The sequence below is a fragment of the Myotis nattereri genome (assembly GCF_964212035.1).
Source record: "Myotis nattereri genome assembly, chromosome: 9".
NCBI lineage: Eukaryota > Metazoa > Chordata > Mammalia > Chiroptera > Vespertilionidae > Myotis > Myotis nattereri.
The window spans coordinates 31,671,414-31,695,102 of NC_138084.1; the positions used below are offsets into that span (position 1 = coordinate 31,671,414).

General features: G+C 41.4%; 1 protein-coding gene across 1 annotated transcript in view; it reads left to right on the plus strand.

Moving 5' to 3' along the window:
- SOX6 (SRY-box transcription factor 6) overlaps window positions 1-23,689 on the plus strand; it is a gene marked incomplete at its 5' end in the record, with an annotated part of 336,510 nt that overhangs the window by 289,300 nt on the left and 23,521 nt on the right. Inside the window, one exon of the mRNA XM_081099613.1 lies at window positions 9,973-10,081. Coding sequence (XP_080955739.1) covers window positions 9,973-10,081 — 109 coding nt within the window. The remainder of the gene's footprint in view (window positions 1-9,972; window positions 10,082-23,689) is intronic.

The window sequence follows — 23,689 nt, forward strand, 5'->3', positions numbered from 1 at the left end:
AGGGGATCTGAGCAGCTTACATCAATCTGTACTCATTCTATGTCTTGCCTCAAGTATGAATCATCTGGAATTTTAAAAACTTTTTTTGCCAAGTCCTTATAAATATTCATTCTCTTTAAGGGGGAACTTTTTCTTTTGAAGATCCTAGGTAGATAGAATTATAGATAGGTAGATAGATAGATAGATAGATAGATAGATAGATAGATAGATAATAGATAGATGGATATAGATAATAGATAATAGATGATAGACAGATAGATGTAGATAATAGATAGATAATAGATAGATAGATGACAGATAGATGACAGATAGATACATAGATAGTCAATAGATAGCTTTTGCATTAGGATCTAGTAGTGGTTCTATCAGAGGACTGCTTATCTAACATCTGTTGCCTTACTGCTTGAGGGAGAAGTTGCTATTGTATTAGTTTGCTAGGGCCGTCATAGCAAAACCCACAGACTAGGCAGCTTAAACAACAGAAATATTTTTCTCACAGTTCTGGAGGCTAGAAATCCAAGATACAGGTGCCGGTTTCACTGGAGGCCTCTCTCCTTGTAGATGGCTGCCCTCTTGCTGTGTCCTCACACGGTTTTCCTCTGTGAGCACACATCTCTCATGAATCTGTATGTCTTAACTCCTCCTCTTATAAGGACCCCCCATTGTGTAGGATTGGGGCCCACCTAAAGGCTTCATTTTACTTTAGTCACCTCTTTAAAGGCCCCATCTCCAAGCACAGTCATGTTCTGATGTATTAGGCTAGGGTTGCAGGGGTGGGCAAACTTTTTGACTTGAGGGCCACAATGGGTTCTTAAACTGGACCGGAGGGCCGGAACAAAAGCATGGATGGAGTGTTTGTGTGAACTAATATAAATTCAAAGTAAACATCATTACATAAAAGGGTACGGTCTTTTTTTTTCTTAGTTTTATTCATTTCAAACGGTCCAGATCCGGCCCGTGGGCCCTAGTTTGCCCACGGCTGGGTTAGGGCTTCAACATGTGAATTTTAAGAGGATACCGTTCTGTCCATAACAGCCATGTTTCCTAGCTTGGGTATTCCCAAACTCTTGTGAAGTTGTTTTCTTTAGTATCAGAGTACTTTGACCAAATGCTTTATGTCTCTGCTCCTATAGTTTCATCTGCCTCATCTTTCCTAGAGATGTTCTTCTTTCTCTAGAGGAATTAACTGGAGTTAATATGATTTTGTTTAACAGTTTATTCTACTGTCCATTCATAAGATATCAACATTGTTAATTAATTCAAATGATGGATTGCTAAGCAGTATAGGACTATGTGAGAAGAATATTGGAGGTGGTGGTAGTTGAGAATTAGGGAAGTTTCTTACCAGAGGCCTTTCAAATAATAGTAACTAAGCAGACTCCCTGTGTCTCAGTACTAAGGTAACCCTGACAAGATAGATCACTATATTGTTCTATTGACTTAAACACCTTCCTTTGTATTTATCTACCTTTTAATAATCTATATGTCACTGTTTTTAAACAATATCTGAAAATTAATTTAAAAGTAAAATTAAAATTAAAGAAAAGAGGGAAGTAACTTTATCAGGATTACTAGGATTTAGCACCCAAAGTACCTAGTATTTGCAAGTATCAATGGGAAGCAATGATGGTAGGAACTGATAATATAAAGATAATAAGACATAGATACCACACCTTAAGGAGTACGTTGGGGAAATGTAAACAGACATATACATTAACAATTGTAAAACATTATTCTATAAACATGGGGTGGTGATGGGATACCATCATTTCTGCCAGGAACTGGTGGAGAACAATTCTTTTGTTCAGAAGAAATGTTTTATTTAGGTCTAGAAAGGACTAAGGAAAGGTATTCTAAGAGAGAATAGTATATGCAAATATGCAAGGACATACAGTATCATAACTTATTCAGGAAACTCCAAGAAGGTCCATCTTACTGGGACAGAGAACAGGAACTGAAAGGAGTGGGACATAAGGCTGATGGGAGAGCGGGTGCCAGACCATGAAAGGCTTTACAGGAAGTTTGAGTCTCCTCGTGCAGATGATGGGGATATTTGAGAGCTTATAAGTAGAGAATAACAAGATCCATATACTACATGGTGACTAACATTGAGATTTAAATTTAGTCCTGAGATGCTTACCAGCCAAGTTAAAAAGGAGAGCATCTCCGGATGTATAATTGCATTGTGGACACAGGAGGGTGGATATTGGCCTTTCATCAGGACACTGTCTTCATTAGCATTTAGCTTTGAATCATGTAGCAAACACTATATAACATGCTTCACAGAAGTGGGTATTTTATGAGTTGCTTTAATTTTGCAAAGCACTCATACACCTGATCTCTTACTTAATCATCACAATCCTGCAGCATGGGCATTTTCTTTTCCATTTTACAAATAAGGAAATAGGCTCAGAAAATCCACATGGTAATTAAGTTCTAGAGTTAGGATTTCTGAATTCACCTTGGCACGAATACCTATCTAAATTTTGGTTAAGTGAGTTAAATAAAATATTTAAAAATATTTTTGAGCCTCACCTTTTATTCTCTTATAAAATTGATAGCAGTAGCAATATTTTCCTTGTAGCATTGGTGTGAGGGTTAAAGGAAATACTCATTAGGCAGTGCCTTGCACATAGTAATGAACAGTAAAGACACTCTGTCCTACCCCTCTGTGCATTTGTGCTGTGGAGGCAAACAGAATTGGAGAACTTAGGCCTTAACTGACTCGTGTCCTAGCACAATTTTAGTAAAGAGTGTATTAAAGTCTAGAAAAGTTAATAGTGTTAGCTGACAAAATGTTATTTAACAATGAGGTTTAATAATGAACCTCATTTCTCCCAGCCACGGTCTTTATTATCATGATTACTGAGTCTGGGACCATCAAAACATCACTATGAAAGTAAAGCCTAGCACCTCTAAATGAACTCCTTCCAAAAAAAGAATCACCTTTTAAAAAGCATATGTGATTACTTTCCACTGGGAAGCCTACATTTTTTTTTATCTTTCATTACATTACTAAGTGTATAATAAAGGATATAAAATAAAGGCTATTAAAGTGATAGAGCTTGCTAAGTCAATAAGAAGGAAACCACATGTGTGCTTAAGTAGTACTTCTTGAGAATCACATGATGGCAAGATATGTCCAGAGCATGGAATTAGAGAAAGTTTTTCAGAATAAGAGACAGGCTCTGTCAGCATTATACTTAACATTGTCCTATTTTAAAACAAAACAGAGCAAAACACAAATTTTTTTAAACTTTAAAAAATATGTACTGCTTTTTCAGCCATGCATTTGTGGTGGGTAGGCTTCTCTTTTGCCAGTGTTCTGCAAAGACTTTGCAAAAAGACGCAAGTGTTAAACTGCAGAAATTCCAAGTCAGACTCCAGACCCTTTTTTTTCCATGTTAAGTTCTGCAATCAAGCTGTATTCTTCCACGGTATTCTTCTAAAGTTGCTTATTGCCCTCTTTTACAAAATATTTAAATATTTTTCTGGATTTCCTTGTTTTGATTATCATTGCCCAAAGAGCTATCACCAATAGAGTGTGGAGTGTTGAGTATAAACATCTCTTCTACAAATTTGAAATACTAGAAAGTTGGTAGTTCTTGCTTCTTTTGGACACTCAGGTGCACAGAGTGTTTTTCATTTATGTGGGTAAATCCGTTATGTGGCCTTGCCCTGGCCAGTTTGGTTCAGTGGTTAGAGTGCCGGTTTGCTGACTGAAGGACCTCAGGTTCTATTCCAGTCAAGGGTATGTGCCTCAGTTGTAGGCCAGATCCCCAGCCCTGATCAGGGTGCCTGCAGGAGGCAACCAACCGTTAATGTCTCACATTAATGTTTCTCTCACTGTCTCTCCCCTTTCCTTCCAGTCTCTCTAAAAAATTAATGCAAAAAATATCCTTGGGTGAGGATTAACAAAAATAAATTATGTGGCCTTGTAAAATCCTATAAATATGTGTGGACACTAATGCCAACTACATTGTAAGATATATAGAAAAAGTGTAAGACACAAGCCCTGGTTTGAAAATATTTTGACATTGTTGGAGGAGCCAAAGCTTAATTCTTTGATGTAGTTGTATAAGTTGTGGCTGATTATATAGGGAAGACTAAGAATTTTTGTAGATCAGAGAGGTTGTAGAGTTCATGGACAATTTGGGTTTTTCAATATGAATAAAACTTGGTAAGGAAGAAGACAGAAGGAAGGGAAGCAGCCAGGGGGAAGAGGGGGCAGGTGTGATCATGGTACTATTATGGGAAGGTGAGTTGCTTACTGTGCACCAAGGGCAGAGGATGTATGATGAGAGAGTTGTAGGAAACCAAGTTAAGACACATGGGAGCAGTGTAGGAAGGATCTGGAAAAGCAGGTAGAGGATGATATGCAGTAGAAAATAGGAAGCCATGAGACATTGAGTGGGATCTTGTGAGGAGTGTGAGCGGGCGGACGCAGGGCGAGGGGCAGTATCAAGGATCAGGCAGACCAGAATGGAGGCTGCAGCGGTGATCTCGTGTGCAGGCGTGAGGGCATGTGCTGGGCTAGTTTTTGATGGTAGAGGCCCATGAGGAGAGGGACTGGCACAAAAGTCTCTGTGAAGGAACAGTCAGCAAGCCTGATGATGAACTGGGCATAGAGGGGCAAGGAAAGCAGTGAGACCAATAGTACTATGGGGAAAGCTGCTTTTGCAGGGAAGTCTTAACTTTTAGTGTAGGAAGGAGTTGCCCTGGGTTGGAGAGACACTAAAGCCTGGAGCTGGGATGAAATGACAGGTGATACTTAGACCAAGCTGACACTGTGCGGATGGATAAGATCTCAGAATGTTGTGGTGGCCTGAGAGAATTTTTATTCATAATGCATGTGTTGGTTATTTCTCTTAGAAAACTCTGCTTCAGGAATATACACAAACATAACTGGTGGTGCTGCAGTATTAACTTTCCCTGCAATGTTTCTTATTATTATAAATTTGAAAAGACTTTTTAAAGTCTTTAATATTTAAAGACTTAATATTTTAGGATGTAACAACAAATTCTTGTTTACTTAAAAAAGATTATGCCAAAACCACATGTAGGAGATAGGTGGTTTTAAATTTGTGATTACATGAGCATAAAGTTTTCTACTTACTGTCTTCTACAAACTATACAGAAGTATAATATATAATATGTATATATTTTATAAGATATATATTTGTATAATATATATTCTATAAACAGAATATTTGAGTTACTGTAGAGTATATTAATTATAGTGTATTTTTCATGTGAAAGTAACATGAGATTTTTTTTGACCCATTTTAACTGGACGATAGGTAAATTTTGCAGTTAGGTGTATTTTCTGTGGCTGTTACGAATGACCCCATATTCAGACATTCTTTAAAAACGAGCTTCGAATAAAGGTCAGTAAAGTCCCTCTCATTTAGAGCATTGGAATAAAATATATCACATCATTGTCTAGCCATATCTACCTGTCAAATGAAATATACTTGTTTGTAAGGCAGCAAACAAAACACCCCTCTCAGCACGTACCACTTCCACTTTGCTTCGTGGAAAAGGGGATGGTGTTGAAATCATTGGAGGCAAGACCCAGGCTGGTCAGTCTTGGCGGTCTGGCAGGGAGGGGCCTGCTACGTCCTCACATTCCCATTCCGAGTGCTGCTCCTCAGGAGACGGCTGCCATCAGTCATCTCACGTAAGGTTGGAAAAAGGCTTGTCTCGCTAGCGAGCAAACTGTTATTTAAGTACACAATCCACTCGACTACTGAAACAGTTTTGCCAAACTTATCCAAGTATTCTCACATGCTTAAAGATGGCATAAATATCATTTACGGCGAGCAGTTTTCTTCAGACTCCATGGAATGCCTTCCTGCCGCCTGATCTAAGTGTCCCAGTTTACATTATGGCCTTTACTGCCTCTGTTTGATGGAGTGATCAGTAAAAATTTAATGACACTATAAAATAATAAAAATGTCATTAATTTACCACGGATCTCGGATACAGTGGTTGTAAAGTTACATTAATAAACAGAATATTTTTTACAACAAAAAGCATTGTTACGTGGGAACTTATAAATAACACACATAAATTTAAGAGCAATTTTACTGTTAGCACACACATTATTATGGAATAGCCAATAAGTGTATAAAACATAGTATATAAAATTTTATTAAAATATACTGTGCACATCAAAAATTCAGCTTTTATCTAAGCGCAAAGAAAAGCCATTATTGTGTGCTTACTGTTTCGTGGTTGTTCTTCCCCCCATCACAATTTTACATTTGTTGCCAGTAAGAGGAAGTTGATTTTTTTTTTTTTTTGCCTGGATGGAAACAAACCACTGTTCTTTCAGTTATCCCAAACCCATTCTCTCTCTCCACTGATGCAAAGACAACATTGATCAATCTTGCCATAGGAGGGAGGGAAAAGTTGCTAATATAATGCAAAGTTAAAAATGATGCCTGAGGAGTTGAATGGTCTGTGCAGTGACTCTGGAAATAGGGATAATAATGCAGCAGTCTATCTGTCACCAGTGAGGCTGCCCGCCATTGCCTCGGATAACACGGGAAGGTGATGGATGCCTGGGTCTTGTGGCTTGTAACATTTAACATTCATCAACTCTCACTAAAGGGGGCTTTATCATTTAAATATCTTTATTTAATATGCAACATCTACCTCATACATCATAATTTCAAAGCACTTAGCCAAAGTCCTGCAACACGGCAGAGCTGCCTTTCATTTCTTCCAATAACTTTTATGTCGCCTGCATGTTTGTGGCTGATAATGTTTAAGTGTCTGATCCCATAGTTGCATGTCAAATGCACATTTCTCTGTCAATATGGAGATGGGGGGATTTTCCTGGAGGGTTGAGATTAAGTTAGCATGGGGGTGTTTATATTTTGCTTATATCTCCAAAATAATCTTACTTGGGAACTATGTACATTGTGGGAGGTGGTTCAAGTGCATGAACAAAATTTGGAGTGAAGACCTTTTCACCCACAGTTTATATTTGTTCCATACAGGGGCATGCCCATTGGCACTTAAGGGCTAAAAGTTGAAGCCTCTTGTCACTAAAGTATCCTTGAACATCTCTCTGTGCCCACATCCACATCCTGTATTTACTAGACTCATGTTCAACCTCACCAATAAAATCTTTGCTTCACTCAGCTGCCCAGAGCTAACTCGTAGACATCAGGCCTTCTTATCTGATGGTTATGTGGCTGGCAAATAAATATTCTGAGCTATTCTTTGAAGAATAGAAGGAAATCTTCTGGGAGACTAGGTAGAAATGTATATGAAAGGGCATGGCTTGGCGGGTCCTACTTTAATCTCAAACACAAGTGCTTAATATTACCAAGTATAAAATGCAGCCCACCACCAGAACAGTTTTTTTCCATTGATTTATTTTCTGTCTATTTAACAAGTATTTCATGGGGCATTCTTCCTTGACTTCTTCCGTGTCAAAATATTGATGTTTTATAAGGAAAGTATCTCTGCAGAAGGATTTTTTCAGTGAAGTCAGAAAAACGCATGGCTTCAGAGACATCGTGAACGTGTTGTCGAATGTTCTGAATTTTTTTTGTTATGATGAAAAACAAGCTGATGCTACTGAATTGTGAGCGCACTTCATTTTTTTTTTTTGAAAAGAAAATATATCATCATCATGTAAGCTTTGTTGTCTTAGGATTTTACAAACCATGGCATGTAATTTTCCCTCTTCTCCTTCCTTGTCAAAATATTGATATTCTTTCAGGAACTTTATTTATTTATTTATTTATTTTTTACTGAGAATATTTTGCAGTAAAATCAAAGAGAATGACTGACTAGAAAGATACTTGGAATATGCATACTGATGGGTAGTAAGGTCTGTTGATTTTCAGAGGAAGTTGTTTCTCTCCTCCCCCCTCTCCCCCCATGAAAATACAGCTAAAGGTTGTTCTTCCAGGAAGATTGCAGGTGTCACATGAGAACTCTTTTTGCATTTAACACAGGGAAAGGGTTCACATACAAATGTCTGAAATTTGAAACAATGTGATAAAACAAAGGTTGCATATTTAGCTTTCCCTGGTACTATTCATCTCCACTGTAACTCTCTTCCTTTACACCAGGGCAAACAAGCGTGCTCTTCAAAAATAGAAATTGGCTAATTAAAAGCAGCTGTCTTTGCCCTGGCCAGTTTGGCTCAGTGGATAGAGCGTCGGCCTGCAGACCAAAGTGTCCTGGGTTCAATTCTGGTCAAGGGCACGTACCTCAGTTGCAGAGTCCTCCCAGGCCTGGGCCCTGGTCAGGGCGCATGCAGGAGGCAACCAATCGATGTGTTTCTCTCACATGGATATTTCTTTCTGTCTTTCCCTCTCTCTTCCACTCTCTCTAAAAATCAATGGGAAAATATCCTCGGGTAAAGATTAAAAAAAAAAAAAAAAAAAAAAAAAGCTGTCTCCCTCTGACAACATGTGAAACCACCGCATGGCTTCTGGGTGCATTTTGTTGTGTCTTGTGTCTGAGTCAATTTGTTCTTGCGTAGCACTGTTTTCACCTACGAAGATATGGGGAACCATACCTAATTTGCTTTTTATTTTCATTCTTTTCTAAATTAATATTTCAGAGGTTTCCCTACATTGTAACTAGTTAGTATTGATGACCCAGTTGGTGAAATTCATGATTATAATTTTGTTGCACATCTTTCATAGAAATGGTGCTAGGTTAAAGCAAGGTTTATGCTGTGTTTTCTTCCAACACAAATTTCAACACATCCCATGCTGGAGGGGAATTGGAAGACTTCCTGCGCAATTTGACTGATGGGAATTAATTATAGAAATATAATGATATTCAAAAATAATCATATTAGAAAGCACAAACGTAGTGAGACTGTACAAATAAGAGACAGCCTCTATCAAGTAATTGTATGTTTGCTCCTTAAGAATATCTCCAAGTTTCTAAACATCTTACAGAAGGGAGCACGCGGAGTATTTCCATCTAATACCAAACATGCTCAGTCCAGAACTAGGTCATTGAACAATAGACTGCACAGCAATCAGCACTCGACTGCTGCATAATGCATTAAGTATAACATGCAGAAACCATTCCCGGAGCTGCAAGCTGCTACTTCATGTCTGTAAATTCAAGCTGACATGACATTTAATATTGTTTCATAGTAATGAACAACAAGGTTTCATTCATTCATAAGCACAACACAAAGCCATAACACAAAGTCTGGAGTGTATCAAGGAGGCGAGAAGGCGACACGGGCTGTTTCCGTAGATGATAACACCCTATTAATGATGGCCAGTGAGCCCTCTGCCACCGATCTGGAGAGCTGTGAGGGGGAGTTCGTTGTGGCATTTCAGACTCCCGCTTCTAGAGAACCAGTTAAGGGTTTCCCTCCTATAGCGGCAAGAGTAGTTCACTTTCTTGACTCAATGGCTGGCTAGGAGTAATGTCCTCCTTTGCCCGCCCCAGGAACTTATGGTTGAAACTCCTAGGCAAAATAATAGTGTCAATGCATGCTATCATCTAGTTTGCCTGCTTTGAAATATTTGTTTCTGAAATCCTGACTTGTATTTTCCCAGGAATACCAGGGCCACATATGATCTCTAGGTGGGAACATGCCTCTCCCATTAAATAGCAGTACGTCTGTTTTAAAGGGAACTGCTCTCACAAGTTTGGCACTTTTGTCTGAAACTTCTAGATTGCATTCCTTTTAGATTCCTGGAGCCAACACAACAGCAAGAAGATGCGCAGTGCAGTGCTGGCAGGTTTCCAGTCCCAGGTTTCCTTCCCTTCCAGGTACTGTGGTTTAGAACCCGTCAGCACTGTCAGGGCCAGCACCTGGCTTCCACGGAATCTTCTTGAAAGATGTTCCGAGCCCACGGTGAACAGAAATGATGTTTGCACATCTAAGTTTTGCCCACTAAGCAAGACAGAAACTGGAAGGAAACGTGGCTGTTTGGGAAGCTGAAATAAGACTCTGATTGTTCTTTCCTCTAGGAAAGAACGCGCTTTGAGAACTTGGGGCCCCAGCTAACAGGCAAGTCCAGTGAAGATGGGAAGCTGGGCCCAGGTGTCATCGACCTCACTCGGCCAGAAGATGCAGAGGGTGAGTGGCTTTTCCTGCAGCTCTCTCCTGCTGCCCGGGGTGTTTCTGGAGCTGTGTCTGAGCTATAGGATCTTCATGGCTTTCTTGGAAGTACCAGCTCGGTTTTCTTGGCAAAGCAGAGCAAATGTTAGTCTTCATCATATGTTATAATCGAGGATTTTGAGATGTAGCTAGATCCTATATTACTGGACCCTCAGCAATCCACATACTTCAAGGTGCCATTCTACTTTTAAACTAAAAGGACCCTCAGCCTTCCAATGAACAACAGAATTCTGTTTCAATCACTTCACTGCATTCTTGTTAAAAAAGGAAAAAAGGACAAACCTATAAAGGAGGATTTTTTTTAACACCCCAAATCAAGTGATCCCCAGGTGCAATCAAACAATTTTTGGGAACTAAGTGGTGATTTGAGCAGATTTGGCATAAAATTAATAATGACTTGGGTAAGGCCCATCCTGGGTGTGGGTGCTAACCATGAATCAAGTCTTTGGAAGGCTGGAAGGAGAGACTAGCTTCACTCTCAGTGGGTTTGCCCGCAGCACTATCAATGCCTGTCCACCCTTCTGCACTTTCTGTTTGTTTGTTTTAAATGCACAGCAGCAAATCAGCAGAAATTGCTCCCCAGAGGCAGGGTACGATTTATGAGTTAGGCCAGCACTTCAGTAGTGCTGTTGCCTGGTTATTTACTGTGTCATCACAGAGCAGGGGCTGGTTTTCCCGTTAGTTGTTCCTTTTGCAGATTCCCTCCCTCCACCCCCAACAGTCAGGGAAGATTAATCTGTTCTCTTCAGAGTAACACAATACTTCACCTATCTTGGGTCTCAGCTAAAGTCCTTCTTTAGCTTCAGGGATGGAATCCTTTCTATTATCCCTTTTACTGGCAGTATTTGTCCCAGGACCCTAATCCTCTGAAAACGCATGAAGACATTTCATAGCAGCATCTGAACTGGGTGGGCATAGCTTCCGGTGATATTTGGCCATCCCAGGCCATTTAGAACCCCCAGCACAAGCACTAAGGATGGGTAGTGTCAGATGTTAGGAGGCACCTCAGAGGGTTTCCAGAAGACAGACTTTTCATACCATTAGGAGAGACTAATGTTTAGTGATAATCCTTGGGACAAGGTATTAAAATAAACTCTGGTGTGTGTGTGTGTGTGGGGGGGGTGCAAACATTTATTAAGCACTTATATGCCACAGAATGTGCTACGTTTTTCACATACATACTATGTTTTTTATTTACAACTCATACAACTCTGTAAAGAAAGTATTATTATTTTTCCCATTTTATAGATGAGAAAATTAAGGCTGAGAATAATTAAGTAACTTGCCACAGGTCACACAGCTAATAAGTGCAGAGCTGCGAGTTGATACCAGGTAGCCTTGGCTCTGGTACCCCAGCTCTTAAATACTGTGCTATACTGCACGCCCTATGTGCATAGATATATATGTGATGCCTTCATTTTTTGAACAAACCTCTTGTGACCTTCTTCAGAATGGCCCATTTCCTCTTCCCTAAATATAGCAAGTCATGCCCTACACCAGCTCTCCTGTTACTCTGTCACACGTAGCAGCAGTGCCTGCTGAGTGTAATGGTAGAAGGGCTGTTGTGGCCCAGGAGCTTAAGGAGCATGTGCAAAGCTCCCTTCAGAAGTTTGCCCGGCATTGCCATTGAGACCTCATGTGCTTTTGGGGGACTGTGAGTTCATGAATGGAGTCAAGTTACATGCTCTGATTCGGACAGAAGGCAGTGCCTTTGTGAGGACTGCTGGGATGGGTAGTTGCCTTCTGCTGACTTCAGAGTATTTCCTGGAGTCTGCTCAAGTGTGAGCTCACTGCAAAGCCTGCTGGAGTTACAGTTCATATTAGAGTCAGAGTAGATAGCAGGTACACAGGATACTTGCTCCATGTTGCTCCTTTCCCTTAGCAGAAAGAGTAAGAGGGGACTGAAGTGAAAGGAGAGCTAAAACATTTATAAGCTCCTTGTGTCAGCTTGTACTCTTAAAAGCAAGCAAACAAGCAAGCAAACAACTGTTGGGTGCCACTGTGTACCAGTCCCTGAACTAGATAGACTAGACACTGGATAACCAAAGGAAACAAAACAGACATGTTCCTGACCTCTTGGGGTTTAAAGTCTAGTGAAGGAAGACAGAAGAATAAAAGGAAAATGCACACATACATACAGACAGACAAAATTATCACTGAGAAAAGTACTAAAGAGGTGAAGACTTCTTTGTGCTCCACAGAGATCCAGAGTGAAAGCTCCGAGGAGAGCTCAATGACAGGTGCGTCTGGTGGCTTCAGCCAGGAATGCCACTCCTTCTCGGTCCATACATGATTGTTTCCATGTTTCCTCTGGCTTTGAACAGAAAAAGTTAATTTTTTTCAGCTTTGTTGAGATATAATTGATATATAACACTGTGTAAATTTAAGGTATACAATGTGATGATTTCATACGTGTATGTAATAGAAATTGATTACCACAATAGCGTTAGCCAACACATCTGTCACATGACATAGTTATCTTTTTTTGTGTGTGTGAGAAAATTTAAGATCTACTCCCTTGACAACTTCATATGTATAATACAGTCTTGTTAACTATAGTCACCCTACTGTACATTAGATCCCCAGAGGTCATTCATCTTACTTCTGGAGTTTGTAACCTTTGACTAAGGTCTATCCACTCTCCCCAGACCCCAGCCCCTGGCAACCACCATTCTACTCTCTGTGTCTACTATGAGTTTGGCCTCTTTGAATTTCACATGTAAGTGAGATCGTACAGTATTTATCTTTTTCTGCCTGCCTTATTTGATTTAACCTAATGTCTTCAAGGTCCATCATGCTGTTGTGAATAGCAGGGTTTCCTTTTTTATGGATGAATAACATTCTACTGTATATCACATTTTCTTCTTTCTAAAATGATTTCTTTTTTAAAATATATTTTAATAATTTTTTACAGAAAGAAAGGGAGAAGTAGAGAGTTAGAAACATCAATGAGAGAGAACCATCGATCAGCTGCCTCCTGCACACCTCCTACTGGGGGTGTGCCTGCAACCAAGGTACATGCCCTTGACCAGAATTGAACCTGGGACCCTTGAGTCCACAGGCCAACACTCTATCCACCAAGCCAAACCAGTTAGGGCTCACATTTTCTTTATTCATTCATCTGTCAGTGTACACTTAAGTTCTTTCCATGTCTTGGCTATTGTGAGTAACACAGAACAGCAATCTTTTTTAAAAATTTATTTTTATTTGTATTGATTTCAGAGAGGAGGAAAAAGGGGAGGGGGGAGAGAGAGAGAAAAACATTAATGATGAGAGGGAATCATTGATTGGCTGCCTCTTGCACACCAGATCAAACCTGCCATGTGCCCTGATCAGGAATCGAACCCTGACCTCCTGGTTCATTGGTCGATGCTCAACCACTGAGCCACGCTGGCTAGGCGCAGAACAGGTACTGTGCCCTCGATCCACTTCTACCCCATTCTCCTGTAGGGCTTCTGAGGTGACTAAAGTAAGTCAGCCTGGGAAATCGGCCCTGTTCCAGCCCGGCTTCTGTGGAAAATGTCTGCCCATCCTGAAAACGCCAATATCACTTAGTAAGCAACTTGTAGACCTGCTCCACAGCTCTGAGCATAGGATCTGCAAGGGAAAGGTCATCTAAACAGGCAGCTGTGCGTGTGTATTAACCACTCATCAAAATCAAATGACAAAACGATAAGCCAGGAAAACAGAAATTAAAAATATAAAAGGCAAATGCCTTCAAAATTTTATTTTTAAAGTCCAGCTGTTATTTGGCTTGAATATGACAAGACAGCATTTCTTGTTCACCGTGATATTTATAAAACTACAAATTCATTGGTGCTGGGGGTTTAGGAAACACGTTTAAGGTCTTGTTATTCTTTGAAGCAGTTGAAGACTTTATATGTTTTGAGCAACAAAATTGGTTAGCTCTTATATGACACATGCAAGGAGGAGAGGTCTCGATTAGCTGAGACTGTCACCATATATTAAGAATGACAAACAGCCCTAAGCGGTTTGGCTCAGTGGATAGAGCGTCGGCCTGTGAACCAAGGGGTCCCAGGTTCGGTTCCGGTCAAGGGCATGTACCTTGGTTGCGGGCACATCCCCAGTGGGGAGTGTACAGGAGGCAGCTGATTGATGTTTCCCTCTCATCAATGTTTCTAACTCTCTATTCCTCTCCCTTCCTCTCTGTGAAAAAATCAATAAAATATATATTTAAAAAAAATGACAAACAGCTGTTTAACTTTTTAGAGACTTTTCATATAGCATTTTCCCTCACCTTGTTCTCTTAAGGCAAGAGTGCAATTCTTATCCCAACTCTCCTAATTTTAAGGTTGCAAAGTACAGTAGAAAGGGCTCTGGTCCAATTATTGGGATATTTGGAATTAAGCTCTTTTGCTAAATAATGGCAAACAAGGGACTAATTCCTCTGGGTTTAAGTTTTTATCTTTTGTTTTTTATTATATTATTTATTTTTATTTTATTTTTTGGATCACCATTTATCCCTTCCATGCTCTTTTCACCTCCACCTTCCCTCCACTACCACCCTCAACACCCCCCCCACACACACACACACACATACACACCACCACCACCACCACCACCACCACCACCACCACCACCACCAGTACTGTCTGCCTGCTCTCTCTGAGTCTGTCTCTATTTTGCTTGGTAGTTCAGTTTGTTCATTAAATACCACATATGAGTGGAATAATATGGCACATTTTGTATCTTTTAAAAGAGGTATGTTGAGTTCCATTATCTCCACGGTCCTTCCAAACCCAAGATGTCATTAGGGTATTCATAAAACAGAGTGTATGTTTCCTATGGGAAAGGTGGTCTTTCCACACCACTTCCACGGAGTTTCCCCCGCCCCCCCAGAAAAATAAAAGAGGAGATCGGTACTTTCAGGAGTACATGTGCCACTGGTTGAATCAGGTTTTCAAGTCCATCGTTCTTATCTTGTTGATGAAATCACTTCAGTAGCATTTCCCAAATACCTTTCACATATGGGCACCCTCCCATATCTTTTCCCATCTTCCCCCAGCAGCATTCCTTGTGGTTTACCTTCATTTTTATATTCTTGCCTTCCTGTTTTTGGATTTTTTTCCTTTTTCTCATACCTGGGGTTGCTAAGAGGGATACTTTCCTTTTTTCCCATTTGTTTTGTTTTGCAGAATAGTTTGGGTACAAAAACGTTCTTGTAAATCCTACTTTAATTCTCAAATTCAATTGCTGTGCCCCAGCCTCAGAGGGAGGCTGCACCTCATTTTAGTGGGAATAGTGCAGTGTGAGCACTGAAATGGATGAGCTCCGATCAGGACTGTCATTGGTCAGACTTTCGGACCCTGGGTTGGAACTGTAATGATGTTGTCTCCATGTATTAAAAACTTGCGTTGATTAGAATGGAAATGGGTATGTGAACCAAGACTAGCCACTTTTAGAACTGTTGCTCTCAGATTCTCAGATTTGCTTAGGAGAGTTTTATAGATTTGTACTGAATTTGTGAATTGGATTCCAGCCAAGATGGCCTTGAGCCTTCTGAAAGCTTCATTTGTTTTTAATATTTTTTTGGTGAACTTCTGATTGCTTCTCAGTTTTATATTTCAGAATAACTTTGTTATTGTCAACTTAAGCTCTCTGTTTATAGACAAATAACAGAGACTGCAACTTTTCCTCTTTTTCCTTAAAAATGCACTATTTAATATGAATGTCTTCTCTTACAAATCCTGCTTACCCTTTGATCCATCCTCTGGGAACTCTTTGAAGCTTTTTTCATTCCCTTCCCCTGCCCTGGATCCTTACTCCTGGTAGAAAAGGGAGGTTGACTCCATGATACACAGCTCATTCAAGGCAGCAGAGGCATAATCTAGGGTGGGATTTAAAGGCTGCAACTATTTACACTTTGGAGTGAAAGGGTCTCTATTAGCTCAGGCCCCAGAATACACTGCTTCACACTGCAACCCTTAGATTCTCAGAATCACAGTAGAGAAATCATCAAAGTTTTAGTTTCAGCCAAGAAATCCCATGTTATATTCCTGACCAGTGTTCATCTTATTTCTGTTCAAATGCCTCTAATTGTCCAATGACTGAAAACTGACTACTTCCTGAGAAGCTCTTTCCAGTACTAATTATTAATTCTTTGTTATTTACAGCCCAAATTTGCCTCTGCTTCCATTTAACTCCTACCCATTGCTTCTAGTCTGACTTCTGGATTCCAACATAATGGAACTTATCATTTTCCCACATGACAATCCTTCAGATATTTGCTCAAGGACTAGAAGACTTAAATTCCAGTTGTTTTACCCTAAGCAAGTCTGTTTCCCTGAGCTTTCTCATCTATAGGTGGGGAAGCTGGGCTAGGTGATTTCCAGTTGGCAGTCTTTTTTAACTATCTTATTTCATTTCCAAGTAATTGAAAACATTTACCTGTAAGTCCAGTAGAATGTAGCAAGTATTAATTAAAGATCACACCATCTTTTAAATAAATGAAATTAATATAGAAATATGGCAGTGGCAAGATACCTTTGCCCAAGAAGGTGTCTAAGCACGAGTATATACCAGGAATAAAATATGGGGAATTGTACACATTAAAGAAAAGACTCATGCCCTGGCCAGCATTCCCAGTGGTTAGAGCATCGGTCTGAGAACCAAAGGGTCCCGGGTTCAATGCCAAGTCTAGGACATGTACCTGGGTTGCAGGTTCCCCACCTCAGTTGGGGAGCGTGCAGGAAGCAACCAATTGATGTGCCTCTCTGACATCAGTGTGTCTCTCTCTCTCCTCTCCCCACTCCTTCCTCACTTCCACTCCCTCTAAAATCAATAGAAAAAAATGTCCTCCAGTGAGGATTAACAAAAAATAAAAAGACCAGGTAAGTCTGAAGAGAGCATTAACCAGAGCTGTGCTGTGGGCGATGGGTCTGACCTTTCTTAACTGCCTAAAACCGTGTTTCCAAGCATGTCAGAGAAATGAATAGGCAAAGCAGTCTCCATGGAACCAATAGGCTGGGGTCAGGATAGGTAGCCAGGGAGGCCGAGGACACAATGAAGGCTGAGTAACAGCCACGCAGGCTGGGAGATAAGCAGCGTTCCCAAAGCCCTTGGCTCTGGACTAACTCTGTTGTATGAGTATCACAAAAATGTATTTTACTGTGGATATAAACAGTTTTAGAGGATCCTGTGCACCAGTTTATATCAGCACTACATATAAAGTGCAGCTCTCTTAAACAAGCAAATAAACTTCTCTTAAAGATATATATTTGCTGTGTCTTAAAAGCTCCCAAATAACTTTTAATGTTGGTGGAAAACAATTTCCATTGAACTCTCCAAGTGATGGATAGTCCTGATGGGGCAAGTGCATGAAATGTCAAGATTCTTGTGTGACTCCATCCCCTAATACTCTATAAAGGGAACTCCATCTGCTTCTCAGAGTTGCTTACGCCAGAAAGCCTAATCAAAGACTCAGACTCTCGTTAGTGAGGAACCTAGCCCTGCCCAGTAGCTGGTTTTCATTGAACTGCCTTCTCTAAAGGAGTATCAGTGACAGTGTGTATAATCAACACACACACACACACACACACACACACACACACACACACACACACACAAACATCTATTTTCTTCTCTACCCTGGAGAAGAAACACTTGTCTGTGCCATTGCTGAATCACACAGAAGTACTTCCCCATCTTACTATAGCAATTGGGCGAGAAAAGATTAACACTATCTACCATGAAAATTAGACTCAAGAGCAGCCAACATCTGTTCCCTGTGGGACTGTAAAATTGGTCCATGCTTCCTCAGCAGTAGGTATGTCTGCTTCCCATACCAACACATTAGAATAAACCCTAGCCCCTGGAGGCCTGTCTCCATGTTTGGACTGACTGCATAGTTTTTGAGGTATTGACCCTGTCCCAGAGTCCTCCACTCTTGGCAGCAAGAGCCACCTCACTTCCCATCTGCAAGCTATAGAATTCAGCCCAACCTTAGGTTGGTAGGATTTAAAGAATCATGCCAATTTGGAGTGCCCTTTAATTTTCTCTGCTTAAGGTCAGGATTTGTTTTGAGAGCCACCTTCCCTCCCTCCCCTTCAACTTATGTTAACCGTGCTAACTGTGCTTCTAACTTATTCCAGAAAGTCAAGAATCCATTGGCATTTCCATTATACTGTAGACTGTTGCATTTAGGAATAGACTATAAAAGTAACTCGAAACTAAAACTTTTAATATGGAACAGAAGAATTCCATCAGAATTGCAATATATTCGACCACTTAAAATTTATACTAAGTATACAAATTTCAGTTTACTGGTTTATATATGTATATATATATATATATATATATATATATATATATATATATCTCCTATCTAATAAAAGAGAAACATGGTAATTAGCGTACAACCGCTACCCTTCCCATTGGCTAATCAGGGAAATATGCAAATTAACTGCCAGCCAAGATGGCGGCCGTCAGCCAGGCAGCTTGAAACTAACATGAGGCTCGCTTGCTTCAGTGACGGAGGACTCCAACATTCCCCGCCTGCTGCTGCAGGCCTCTGACCTGCAACTCTAAGCAACTATGTAACAAATATAGAAGCTAAACAAAACCCCAGAAACCTGCTTTAGTCCGCTGGGCACCAGCCAGCAGGATTGCAACATTGTAAACAAAGGCCAGAAACCACTTTCAGCAGTGAAGGCCTAAGAGCTGGAGCCAAGCCTCAAAGCTAAAGCTGGCCCAGAATAAAAAAAAGAAAAAGAAAAAAGGAGCGGTTGGGAGCTTCCGTCACCCGCCAGCCTGAAAACAGCCCTCAGCCCCTCACCCAGGCTGGCCAGGCAACCCAGTGGGGACCCCCGCCCTGATCCAGGACAACCTTCAGGGCAAACAAGCCAGCCCCACCCATGCACCAGGCCTCTATCCTATATAGTAAAAGGGTAATATACCTTCCAGCACCGGGATCAGCGGAGCCGTGAGGCCTCCCGGCACCAGGATCAGCGTGACAGGGGGCAGCGCCCAAACCCCCTGATTGCCCTGCGGCTCTGTGTGTGACAGGGGGCGGGGCCACAACCTCCCTATCCGCCCTGCTCTGTTCGTGACAGGGGAAGGCGCCCCAACCCCCTGATCAGCCCTGCTCTGTGCCTGATAGGGGGGAGCTCCCCAATCCCCTGGTTGCCCTGCGGCTCTGTGACAGGGTGCTGCGCCCCAACCCACCCCCCCTCCCACGGGCCCTGCTCTGTGTGTGATGGGGTAGAGCCATAACCTCCCCATTGGCCCTGCCCTGAGTGTGAGAGTGACGGCGCCCCAACCCCCTGATGGGCCCTGCTCTGTGCGTGACAGGGTACAGAGCCCCAACCCCCCTGATAGGCCCTGCTCTGTGAGTGACAGGGGGCAGTGCCCCAACCCCCTGATTGGCCCTGCTCTGTGCATGACGGGGTAGCACCGCAACCTCCCCATCTACCCTGCCTTGAGTGTGACAGGGGACGGTGCCCCAACCCCCCAATTGGCCCTACCCTGAGCATGACTGAGGGTGGCATCGCAACCTCCCGATCTGCCCTGCTCTGTGCATGACAGGGGGCGGTGCCCCAACTCCCCAATCAGCCCTGCTCTGAGCCCGACCAGGGGCTGCACCTAGGGATTGGGCCTGCCCTTGCCACCCGGGAGCAGGCCTAAGCCAGCAGGTCGTTATCTCCCAAGGGGTCCCAGACTGCGAGAGGGCACAGGCCGGGCTGAGGGACCCCCCTTCCCCCCGAGTGCACAAATTTTTGTGCACCGGGCCTCTAGTATATATATATATATATATATATATATATATATATATATATATATATATATTGTCTATATGTGCGTATACATGGTTTATATACTTTCATGACAGAGAAATCACTTAATGCAGCTTTCAATATAAGCTTACTTTTCACTGGGAAGGGTGATCCTATGTAGGACAAAATGAAAAAGGATAATGCTAGTCCATGTTGCAGAGTAGCAGAACTGTTAGTGAGGGAGAAAGAAAAAACAACTGTCCACTGTCCCCTGCCTTAAGTTGTTACTGTCTTATAGTAAACTAGAGGCCCACTGCACAAATTCATGCACTGGTGTGGTCCCTTGGCCTGGTCTGTGGGATCGGGCCAAAACCGGCTCTTCAACATTTCCCGAGGGGTCCCAGATTGTGAAAGGGTGCAGGCCAGGCCGAGGGACCCCACTGGTGCACAATTGGGGCCGGGGAGAGACACGGGAGGTTGGCCAGCTGTGGAGAGACCATGGGAGGGCTCCAGGGCATGTCCAGCCCATCTCTCTCAGTCCTGATCAGCCAGACCCCAGCAGCAAGCTAACCTACCAGTCAGAGTGTCTGCCCTCTGGTGGTCAGTGCACATCATAGAAAGCGGTTGAGCAGCCTTAACATATTAGGCTTTTATTATATAGGATAACCCTAATCGTTTGTTATTCCAATGAGTCCTTCAGAAAAAGCTGACCCATAAATGTATAAGCTAATGGTCCTTTTGTTGTTGTTGTTCAGGCTGAGAAGTTTAGTCTGGTTACAGTTCTCACATGTGGGAAGTGAGGAGATGTGAGGTAGTCTCTCTTGATTGGGTCTTATGCATATTTAATACATTTTAGTTCTATTTTTTTAAGATCTTTTAAACCCTACAAATATTAGATAGCTTTCAAACACTTTCATCAGATTCTCAGGGCAAAAACGTTTTGGTGGACCAAAAAATTGAGTTGGTTTCCCAAAATTCTGGAGCCATCTCCTTTTAATATTGTCTATTTCTGTATTCCCAATGGAATAAAAGATTACTTTCTACTGTACCTATGCTCTGCATCTCTTATTCTAATAAAAGGCAGATTACCTAGAATAAATGAAATGAAGAAAAGAGATCAATTACATTAATTGTGATAATACTTTTTAAAGCTAGAAGGTTAGTCAGCCAGCAGAGACAATGAGGCCAAGGCAGTTGATAAGTACGGAAACAAGACGATGGATTTAGTGGTATCTTTGTTAACCAACACTGAGATCTGCTTCATCTTGGTTTGTGCTTCTTAATTTCATGTAGAGTCTAGGGTAGTGAATGGAGTTGGATAAAGCCAGAAGCTGCTGAGCTACATGAATTATTTAGTCCCCCAGCTTTTCACCAGCCTCTGTCTTCTCCCAGGGAATCGACTTGAATCTGAGCCTGGTTCTCTGAAAACTTAGGAAGCCAGACCTATTATTGTCTTATTTCATCCACAGTAGTCTCTGGTTCAGATGTAAACGCTGCCTTTTGCCTGGTTCAACAGCTTGTAAGCCTTCCTCCTGTGCATACAAATACCAAATAGATAGTAAGTGGGGTATTTGATGTTCTCTGTTACTTTCGGGCCATTAAAATAAAGAATCACATAAGTTATCCCAATTGCCCTTGGATCCTATACTTGAAACAAGGTAAAGGGCTCTGTGTAAAACAAATACAACTTGAGAATCTTTAAAAAAAAAAAAAAAGTAAACACAGGCACCAAAACTGAAAGCAAGAGACTCCTGAAAACACTGACTGGTATATCACTGGTTAGAATTTCCTTCATTTTGCAAAGCCACGAGCCACATGCATCAGCTCACCACAAAGTCATTAAGCCTTTTTAAGCTCAGATGAAAAACATTAACAAATACCACAAAAGGCTTTAGTATGGCCCCTTTGTTCATTCACATATGGCACTTTATAACTCCTGCGCCACTCCGGTCGTGTGTTTGTTTAAGCTGCCTCCATCAGGCTGGTCCTGAAAGAACAAAAGACATCTTGAGCAATCCTAAGCAGGAAATGGGCTAATCTAAACATGGTTTGTGACACTTTAAGTAGAATAGAAAGGGGAGGGATTGATTAGTCATTAATGTCCAATTGGCTCCATATGGATGTTGCAATAATAAAGCCCTTTTTTTTTTTTTTTTTTTCAGAGCAGTAGCAGAGTTATTGAATTAGAGGTTTATGTTTCCTTAGAGCTGACCTTAGGGAATTCCCTTTTGGTTCTTCTTGTTGATCTTTTAAGAGAATGGAGTTTCCAATAGGAAAAAATAGAAGCCGCATTCACAATAACACTTGCTCCTAATCCTGCAACCAGGGAATGCATTAACTTAGCATCGTTTCAGTCCCTGCTACAATTTCAATCCTTAGTGCTTTTCTTTCCATGCTCTTGCATCTCCGGTGGGACAGTATTTCAGTGACCGATTAGAGAGTGGCATGAACTTCATAACTGGTAATGGGCTCCTCTAATGTGCTTAGCTGTGCAGGGAAATGGCATCCTTACAGGGGGAAAGTAATGTTCCAGCCAAGGAACCGTGGGCTTTAAAACTCAGACTTATTTCAGATCCCTGAATGGGGGCTGGGGTAGCTTTGGGGTAGGAGAAATGCACCATATGGGGAGTGAGAGACGAGGTTCTGGGTCTGGCCTGCTGCTTAGTAGCAGTAATCAGCAGCTGGTTATTTCAGGGGAAGGTAACATAACTCTCTGAACCTTGGTTTCTTCATTTATAAAATGGGACAAATATGTATACCCTCCCACCCATTTCAAAGCATTATAAAGAGGATTAAAGAAATGCATTTACCGAAAGCACTTTGTAAATATTATTATATGTAAAAAAATGGCAAAACTGAAGCTATCCTACTTTGGGCACATCATGAGAAGGTAGGGTTCTTTGGAAAACACAGAAGTGCTCAGGAGAATAGAAGGCAGCTGGAGAAAAGGAAGACCAAATATGAGAGGGATTAACTCCATAAAAGAAGCCATAGGAATGCATCCACGGGAGCTGAGCAGGGCTGTTGAGGACAGAATATTGTGGACATCACTCTTTATAAGGAATACCAGGAGTCAGAGCCGACTTAACAGCATGTAACACAACATACCTAGTGTTTCTATCCTATAAATTGATTGTTGACCTAGTGTAGTCAAAAAGGTAAACTGCTCTTTAAAGAATTACTTTGGTACTCTAATTAGTGACATGTCTGTTTCCAAAGTGTTCTCTATCTCTTTCTTTCCTTCCTTCCTTCCTTCCTTCCTTCCTTCCTTCCTTCCTTCCTTCCTCCCTCCCTCCCTCCCTCCCTCCCTCCCTCCCTCCCTCCCTCCCTCCCTTCCTTCCTTCCTTTCTTCCTTCCTTTCTCTCTCTCTCTCTCTCTCTCTCTCTCTCTCTCTCTCTCTCTCTCTCTCATCTATCTATTATCTACCTACCTATCTACCTACCTATCTCTCTAGTTTATTCAGTGAATTTCTTGGTATAGATAAGTTCAATACGTGAGGTAAGTAGGATATTTGTTTGTAGTGGAATTAAAGAACCTTAAGATAAAAACAGGGAAATGATAATTAGCCTACGGCTTTCCCCCACATTGGACAAATGAAGAATTTACACCTTAATCAAAGTACCATAAGTAATTCATCTTTTGTTTTTGCACCACTAGTGTCTATTCTTTCACCAATCTTCAGCTCAGAAAAACTGCACCTTCCATATTTTGCATTCACCTTCTTTAAATGATGACACTTGCTAACCTATCTAGCTAATCCTATATAATAATAGGGTAATATGCAAATTGACCTAAAGGCCTCTCCTGCCTCCTCACCAGCAGTGCTAAGGATGTC